General features: G+C 38.6%; 1 protein-coding gene across 1 annotated transcript; it reads left to right on the top strand.

Annotated features, from left to right (window-relative positions):
* The first annotated feature begins 3,885 nt into the window (after positions 1-3,885).
* or40a1 (odorant receptor, family 40, subfamily A, member 1) lies at positions 3,886-5,356 on the top strand. Its single transcript, XM_061217802.1, has 2 exons — positions 3,886-3,894; positions 4,361-5,356. The coding sequence occupies exon 2, from the start codon at positions 4,376-4,378 to the stop codon at positions 5,354-5,356; it is 981 nt and encodes a 326-aa protein (XP_061073786.1). The 5' UTR covers positions 3,886-3,894; positions 4,361-4,375.
* Positions 5,357-9,731: the final 4,375 nt, after the last annotated feature.

The following is a 9,731-nucleotide window of genomic DNA, read 5'->3' as shown; positions in this document are numbered from 1 at the left end:
TGTGTGTGTGTGTGTGTGTGTGTGTGTGTTTGTGTGTATGCCTGCGTGCATGTGTACTTTCTCCTTTCGATTATTAGATTTAGATTTAGATCCACACTGTCAGACTGTGCCCCTCGTGTGGTGTGTAGATATTGTGTTCAATCAGGGCCGTTTGAGTAATGACTGGGTCTCTGAACAAAAGTCCAGTGAAAGGGCCCTCCAGTTTTTTATGACTGGACTGCATTTGCCCCCTCCTTGTGGCTGGGCCCCAGAAAGCTTTGCTGTTTTCCGCCTTATTGTGGGCATGTGTTCATTGTTAAATTTGTGTTCTGTATCCTAATTTCAATTTTATTTAAATCAATAAACACCAATATTGAAGACAGCCTTCTCTCATTTATATTTGTTGAAGAAAAACATGATTTATTCCTCTCAGTTTTGATTATTATTGATTTGTTTGACCAAAATCACATTTCATCACAAAAAACGAATACTAATGAATGTGATTTAGCAGGGGTAAATGGCACATATTAACCATATATGCTATATGTTATGGTCTATATTGCTTGTAATTAAGATAAGGTCAACATCTGTGAAGTATTTTTACATAAATTGTTATGACTGTATTGTTTTAAGACCCCAATAATGGTATGGGTCCACCAGACCCGCGAAAAGGTCCTGAGTAACAGAAATATGTCCGCCGCACAGGGGTTAAACAGTACTACATTGCGATTTGCAATACATTGAAACCCAGACTTTCACCTGCAGCACAACTGCTGCAATTTATCTGGTTAATTTTAACTTTAATCAAAAACCAAAATCGTTTATAAAAATTATGCATATAATTGTGTAAACAATTATACAAGGAACACTTTTGTCTGAGCTGCCTTCCCATTCGTATCAGAACCACTATCCATGTTGCTGTCACACTCGCCTCTTTATACACACACCCATGCTTTCCTAAAGCACTATACTCTTAAGCAACACACCCCAGTTTGTTACATAAAATAATGTGTATAAAAATTACTCAAATAACATAACTGTAAATCACAAACACTTGTGTGACCAGCAACCACACAGTGGCAATGGACTGGATAGGCACTTGTAAGTCGCTTTGGATTAAAAGCGTCTGCCAAATGACTAAAATGTAAATGTAAATGTAAATGTAGGTTAACAACCAACTACCAACGTTACAATACACAGGCTTATTTCAATTCAGGAGCTAAAAGCAATATTCATTGTCATGATTCTTAAAACACTGTAGCTACTCACAAGTGCGATTGATTTCTTTAACAACCCCGACCAGAGAATGCAGTAAGTCTGACCCAGGAGAAAGCTAACTTCTTACAAAGTGCCGCAATTAATGCTTTGAAACTTTTGGGGCGTTATGGGTTTATTTAGCGCAGTAATCCTAGCAAGACATTAAGGATTTTCAGCTGTCCTCACACATTGAAGTGTGTTGAGACCACTTCAGCTCACAGGTAATCTGAGCAGAAAAATGTGTAGGACATAACAAGCATGCTCACTAGCTAGCTACATTAAAATTACAGCAATCTATAAAATCCAACATCACCATGGAAAACTTCAACAAACAAATCAAGCCGATGGCAACACGTGTCATAGCACAATCCCCGTACCTAGCCAGCTGGCTAATAAATATGTTTAAAAGTGAATAACTAAATAATAAGAATCAACACCAGAAAAAAGTGAAATTGACTAAATATACTACCTTTCCTCTAACTAAAATAATGTTAGAGGAATCCTCTGTCCTCACAAATAACTAACATTTTCAATCTTGGATCATTTATGCATAGCTGCCAACTCTCACGCTTTTGGCGTGAGACGCAATCATTTGCATGTGCGTGTGAAAACAGGCAAATGCGTGTGTCTCACGCTAGTTGGCAGCTATGTTTATGTCTAAAATAAATTCTGTACTGTAGCTTGTTTGAAGCATATGGCTGTGTGTTTACAACAGGTCACCTCTTGCTTGTCAGCAGACAGTCTTTGACATGCACATGAGAGAAGTGAGGAAAATAACAGCAGGCAGTAGTTTTACTAATCTAATGGAGGAACCAGGGAGGAACTGGCCTGCCACGAAACAGTGTTAACTTTATGTTACTCATTTGTCACTGGCATACAGCTAGTGTGCAACCACTGAAAAAAATGAAATAAAATGAAGCCAATTCTCTGGTCATGGATAATGAATCCCATTATTGTACAACATTCATATTCGTAAAAAAGGCAATACTCGTTACGAGTACTTGTCTGAAACGAATACTCCGCTCACCCCTAGTCTCTACTCTAGATAAATCTCATGACAACTGAACAGAAAATGAGAAGCAGAGCAAATAGTCATAAGAAGACCCCCTTTCTGTTAGAAAAACTGAATAATTTAGAAATGTTTTTATCTAACCATGATGTGAATACTTTAATATTTCACAATAAAAATATGAATATCTGAATCTAAAAATATTGAATTCCAATCCATTACTATTTTTTATTCTCCAACTCATAATGTCTTTTCCCCCCATTGATTTACACACTATCCTGACATATCTGAATATTGAATATTGTGCTAGTCACTTGCTAACGTGCTAATCTCAAATATCGAATATCATGCTAATAACTTGCTAACGTGCAAATCTGGAATATCACTTGCCAACAGCTTTTTCAACATGCCTTGGTCTGCTAAATACCTAAACTGTGAGTTATGGCAGCTCAAGTTTATTCGGTGCCAATGGGAAACTTGCATGCTAAATGTAAACTTCATAATCCAGGGGGAATGTTTTGTGCAGCACAAAATACATGGCTAATCGAGTTACCAAGGACTTTTTCCCACCCACATTCCCGAATGGTCAGTCCAGGGTCTAGTTTGCAATAAGACACTTCTAGACAATCCCAATAGTATCTACAGCCAACTGTGTGATTCCAGCCAAAACATAATTCACAAATTATCCAAATATTTGGCATTAAAATGCGAATGAGTTCTTCCCCAATAGAGGGCTTGATCACTGGTAATATGAAGATTTTAACAATATATTATCGATAGACTATCATTCATTGGGTCTATTAAAAGTTTTTAACAATAATGTACACTCATCGAACACTTTATTAGGAACATTTTTAGTTTATTACACCTACATATTCATGTGATTATCTAATCAGCCAATTGTATGGCAGCAGTGCAATGCATACAATCATGTAGATATGGGTCAGGAGCTTCAGTTAAACAAAAAACATCCAGTGTGCAGCCGTTGTGTGGGCAGAAACACATTGTAAATGAGACAGGTCAGAGGAGAAGGGCCAGAATGGTTGAACCTGACAGGAAGGTGACAGTAACACAAATAACCATGCATTACAACAGTGGTATGGAGAAGAGCATCTCTGAACACACAACGCATCAAACCTCTAAGTGGATAGGCTACAGCAGCAGAAGACCAATAAGTCTGAAAAATAGGTATAATAAATACCTAATGAAGTGTTCACTGAATGTATAATGTATTCATGTTGAAATATACAAACAGTAGCAGGCAGGCAGGTCAATACATAGTATAGTAAATTTTCCCAGTTTCTAAAATTTGCTGCGATTGTTTTTAAAAACATAAATGACAGCACAGAACTCTGCCCTGCCCATGCTTTCATTTCTTCAGAGAGTTTATTAATGATCAAAACACAGCTGCAAAAAATAAAGTAAAGATCACGAAGGGGGAAAATAAATTACACAATTAAGAGGATAATGATGTGATTACAGACTTACTTTCGACTCCGGGGATACATTTATCTTTAACAAGGATAGTTTAGAAACATTTGTTCACCTTAATTATACCCAAACGACTTCTTGTTTCTTATTATCCTTGCCCTTTAAAAAGCCCAACCACCGACCACTTGGCATTAAGACGCCCTGGACTACAGCAAAAGGTATAAGTGGTAAGGCACAGCATGAACAGCAGTGCAACAGGAGCATTAATAACATGAGCACAAGTTGAATTGGTTTGTTTGGAAACCACCTGCTATTTTAACTGTGCATTTAAGTTAAAAAGCACTATTTTTATATCTATTTTCATTCAGGATGTAAGGGCATTTGTATCGTGAAAACAAACAAAACGAATGATACCTATTGAAATATATGTGAATTTAGATGAAATTTACATTTATATATACATTTTTTAATGTGGACCTGATGATTTCTGGGGGGTTTGTTTGTTTGTTTGTTTGTTTGTTTGTTTTTTTGTGTGTGTATGACTTGTTGTTTCCATTCACAATCAGGGCATGAGTATTTGACAAAATAGTGTAATGTCCATCTCTAAATACAGACCTCTGTCTTCAAAAAAATTTAATTTATTTGTATGGTCTCCTTTTACTTTTTCATCTTTCTGTTTCACAGATTGACCCCCTTCAAATGAGTTCTTTGACCAATTTCAATGGCAGTGGCTCACCAGACAACGGCTTTTATATCTCAGCATTTCACAACTTTGTTCACAGGAACTACCTCATTCTCATCCTGTCTGTCATTTATATCCTCACACTGGTGGGTAACCTAATTCTGTTGGCCATTTTATTCATGAACGCCAGTCTGCATAATGCCAAGTACATCGCAGTGTGCAATTTGGCTCTGGTGGACATCTCAGTTAACAGTATTATAATCCCTCAAATGGTGCCGGTTGTTGTGTTTGACCTGAACCACGTCTCCTTCGGGATGTGCTTTTCCCAAATGTTCTTCATGCATTTCTTCACTGACATGGAGTCCTTCTCCCTGGCGGTCTTAGCCTATGATCGACTAGTCGCCATCTGCTTCCCACTCCGTTACGCCACCATAAACACAAACACGAGGATGTTCTTCATCCTGGTAGGTATATGGGTGCTGGTCTTTCTCATAGAGATCTACCCCGTGGCCCTGGCCTCCAGGTTGCCCTACTGTGCCTCTAGGGTGATCCGGAGCTGCTGCTGTGAACACGGTCCCGTCTACATCCTGGCCTGCACCGACGTGTCCTACAACCGCCGCGTGGCCAAAGCCAAGACGCTGGCGGTCCTGTTTGGCCCCCTCTTCTTCATCTTCTGCACCTACTTTCTGGTGGTGGTGGCTGTCCTAAGGATCGCCTCGATGGAGCAGCGGAAGAAGGCTTTTGCCACCTGCTTAACACACATGCTCCTGGTGCTGGTCTACTACGTTCCCATCGTCCTGGCCTACCTGTTGGGGAGCCGCGGCCTGGTGACCTCCCCCGACCTGCTGACAGCCATTTTGACCGTGTCCGTCACCTCGCCCCCCATGCTCAACCCTATAATCTACAGCTTAAAAACCGAGGAGCTGAGAGAGAAAATTACCAAGCTGATCAGACCTCAGAAAGTAGCCCCTAAATTCAATAACAAAGGGTCGATGTGAATATTTTTATTTATTTCACAGTGTCTCATTTACTCATTCAGGTATTTAAGTTCAGATGATTTTCCATATCTAACATGTTACAGCCATCATATTGTTTTTAATGTATAAATGCTATTTTACAATTGGTTCTTTACATTTGGTGCTTTTAGCCATATTCTTTGCTTTCTTTCTTGCAGTCTTTACATTCCTCATGTCATTTTAATCACTTTGTCACTTTAAAGTAATTGTTAAGTGCGTACTGCAAAATAAAACTATTGGCTCAGTCTACTAAACCACCCATGCAGTGTCTTTTAGTGCACTTCCCCATGAGACTGTGTGTTGATGAAATAATGCTTACCAGTAAACCAAGTATTGCGATTGCACAGCTCGTGTTAACCCTGTATGGGCCAATAAACACGAGTTAAAAAACTGTCATCTTTCATGCTCTTCCTCATTGGTGTCAGTCATTTTCCTATCCTACAAATAATATAGCACTGACTTTAAAAGGATACAGCACTCATTTAAAGGATGCCGTACTGTCTAAATAATAATACAGCGCTGTCATTTTCAACAAGACTATATCTGCCAGAAAATACCTATTCTCCCAAACTCATTCAAAGTGGTAGCAAGTCTGGCTAGATTTGGTCTTTTGAAATTATGACAACACATTGCAAATAATATTTAAACATATTTAAATATAAAAAGTCATATTTTCTCAGAATTTTAATAAAAAATGGGCCCCGTAACAGTCTTCTATAATACAGACTTACTTAACCCCTTCAAAGGAACCCCGACTATGAAGATTTGTAGGCTTTATCAGATTAACGTTGGCATCAGCTATTAAAGTGTGATATAAAAAAAAACACTCTAAATGTCTTAGTTTTTATAAAAATTATTTCACTAGTAGGCCAGCATTGTAGTTTATGTCACAATGCAGTCTGGGTAGTGACATCAAATGGCTTGAGAGGGTTTAGATCGGGGTGTCCAATCTTATCCAGAAAGGGCCGGTATGTGTGCAGGTCGTTGTTTTAGCACAGGACTAAGACAGCTGATTCTACTGATCAAGGTCTTGATTAAAGACCACGATTAGTTCATTAGTATAATCAGGTGTGTTACTGCTGGGTTAAAACAAAAACCTGCACCCACGCCGGCCCTTTTAGGGTAAGATTGGACACCACTGGTTTAGATGAACATACATTGTATTACAGATCAGATTGTCTGTACCTATCCTCGCTAAGTTCATCATCTAAGAGGAACTGATCCTGGGACTGACTGTCCTCCTCTACTTGTTTATCCAACTCAGTTTCATGTTTACCTACGTGAACATAGTCCCAAAAGCAGCACAGTGTGCCATTTTATTCATATGTTCTCTACTCTGGGCCAGTGAAAATAGCAACAGGTATCAGTAGCGCCATAAGCTCACCTCTTGAGTGCAACCAATTTACATCATTGACCCAGAGTGCATTGTGCACATAAAGTAATGGCGGCCTCTGTAGGTCAAAATATGTATTAAATGTTGACAATGAAAAAAATGTAATGAGTTTCTAACAACATTAATTTTAGTAGGAGTTGACAATTATAGCACATTAAGTCTATAATAGTTGGAGGTCCCGTTAAGTACCATCCATTTTCTTGACACAAGCTTGAAAATGACATACCCAAAATACTGGCATAATCGACTACTGCATAATCCTGAATCCTAATCCTTTTGTGAAAGGTAACCCTTTTGGATTTTTTTTCCAAGAATTAAATGTGAAAAAAAAGAAAATCGCACACTTCTCTCTATGCAATAAAAAAAAAAAATTAAATCATGCTGGATGTTTTTGGTTTTTCTCACCATTTTTTGCAACCTCTAGACACCCTCAGAAATCTCCCATGAGATCAGCAGTTTCTGAGATACTCAAACCACCTTGTCTGGCACCAAGAATCATTCCATGATCAAAGTCACATTTCTTCTCCGTTCTGACATTTGGTCTGAAGAACAGCTAAACCGCTTTACCACGTCTGCATGCTTTAATGCATTTAGTTGCACATGATTGGCTGATTAAATATTTGCATTAACAAGCTGGTTTATAGGTCTACCTAATAAAGTGGTCACTGAGTGTACATTTTTAATTGCAAAGAGAGAAGTTTGTCAGATTTTTAAGAATCAAATGTGAATAAAATGAATTACTCTAAATATTACAAAAACAAAGTTAAAGAAGCTCAAACACAGTCAAAGTGGAAGCTTTTTTTGCTGGAAATTGTTTGTTTTTGATTATTGTGGCTTTGGCTGGTGTGCTTAGAGACACAATGGAGCCACAGCCACAACACTAGACAAATCCCCTTTCAATATGTGATGACAATATTACCAGCTATGTCTTCGCAGTTTTCCAAAAACTCCAAAAGGACACATTGAAAATAAATGTCATTATGGGTCTTATTACTTTTTGCATAGGCCTGGATATGATATGGAAAATGGTAAATGGTTGGCATTTATATAGCACCTTTATCCAAAGCGCTGTACAATTGATGCTTCTCATTCACCCATTCATACACACACTCACACACCGATGGCGATTGGCAGCCATGCAAGGCACCAACCAGCTCGTCAGGAGCATTTGGGGGTTTGGGGTCTTGCTCAAGGACACTTCAAACACAGCCCGGGCGGGGGATCGAACCGGCAACCCTCCGACTACCAGACAACTGCTCTTACTGCCTGAGCCATGCCACCCCATAATGATATAGCTTAGGTGGCCCCATAATATATATGTATATATTAAATATATTTTTTAAATTCAATTTTTTTAATATATCTCCAAAATCAAGGGTGTCAGTTCAGGTATATCATCCTAGATTACAAGAATGGATTGTAAGCAGTAACCACAACATACAGCCATATCAATAGGACGTGCTCTTGCTTTATAATATAGATAAATATCAAGAGAATATTAAAGAGAGATTAAAGGAAGTGCTTTTTGATGCAAATTGCACCATTCGGCTTTAAAGGGTTAATATTACACTCAGAAATGCAATTTAGTCATCACTATTCATTCAAACAGTTAAAATTTAAATAGTCAAATAGTTACTACTCCCTTCACCAGGTTTTAGAATGCAGGGGGGGTGGAGAGCCTCTCTGCCTATTTTTTCACCACAGATTTTTTTTTTATTGGGGAGTGGGAAGGGTGAATTTGTTTAATTCTTTATGTACATGAAAAGCATTCTTATTATAGATTATTATAATTTCCTAAGTGGAAAGTTTATTTCACAGAAGAAAAATCACACTGGTTAATGTAATGTGTTATCTCATTACCTGCAAAAAAACCAAAAAGGAATCATTCAATTGTATGTTGATGGGGCGGCATGGATGGTGCAGTGGGTAGCACTGCCGCCTCACTGCAAGGAGGTCCTGGGTTCGAATCCCTGTCGGCCGGGGCCTCTCTGTGCAGAGTTTGCATGTTCTCCCTGTGTGTGTGTGTGTGTGTGTGTGTGTGTGTGTGTGTGTGTGTGTGTGTGTGTGTGTGTGTGTGTGTGTGTGTGTGTGTGTGTGTGTCCTGCGATGGACTGGCGACCTGTCCAGGGTGTATTCCTGCCTTTCGCCCAATGTATCCTGGGATAGGCTCCAGCCCCCCTGCGACCCTGTTCAGGATAAGCAGGTTAGGATAATGAATGAATGTATGTTGATGTGTAGTCAAATTACTTTCATCAACACACAAATGTGTTCTTAAATTAATCATCATTGGTAGCCTATAGATAGACCTATTGCTTGTTGAAGTCTTTCTATAGCAGACATACAGTAAGCCTACTAGTCAAATCAAAAGAAAGACATGTATTTATTCATCACATTAGCAGCCTGTGTCAGTGGTTCCCAAACTCAGTCCTGGGGCCCCCTTGTGGATGCTGGTTGTCATTCCAACCATAATTGCAATCCCGGTTGTTCATTTTTCTTAATTAGATGCTTTTCATGTGTGGAGGGTTTACTCTCAAGCCACATTACATAAAAAATAGTTATGCAAACAATGAAGAATAAAAGTCCTATGTTCACATTGTGTTCATTGTGATCATATTGCAAACAAAACTGTTTAACTGATCAAATTAAAGATTGTGGTGAATCCATAGCGATCCTCTCAGATCATCTTCAGTGACACACCATTAGGCCTATTTCACGCCTTTCTCAGAGTTTCTCTTTTTACAGTACCAGTCAAAAGTTTGGACACACCTTGTCTTTTACTGGCTCAAACAATTCATATGTGGTCAAAGTGCAGATTCTCAGCTTTTATTAAACCACATGTTTATACATTTTGGCTTCACCGTGTAGTCATTGCATCACTTTATATATGCCAAATTAACAATGTCAAATAAAATAGTAATGTCTTTTATTTGGTTGCATATCCATTGCATATCCATTGCAAGTTCC

The sequence above is a fragment of the Conger conger genome, chromosome 13 (assembly GCF_963514075.1).
Source record: "Conger conger chromosome 13, fConCon1.1, whole genome shotgun sequence".
NCBI lineage: Eukaryota > Metazoa > Chordata > Actinopteri > Anguilliformes > Congridae > Conger > Conger conger.
This window is presented reverse-complemented; position numbering and strand designations above follow the sequence as displayed.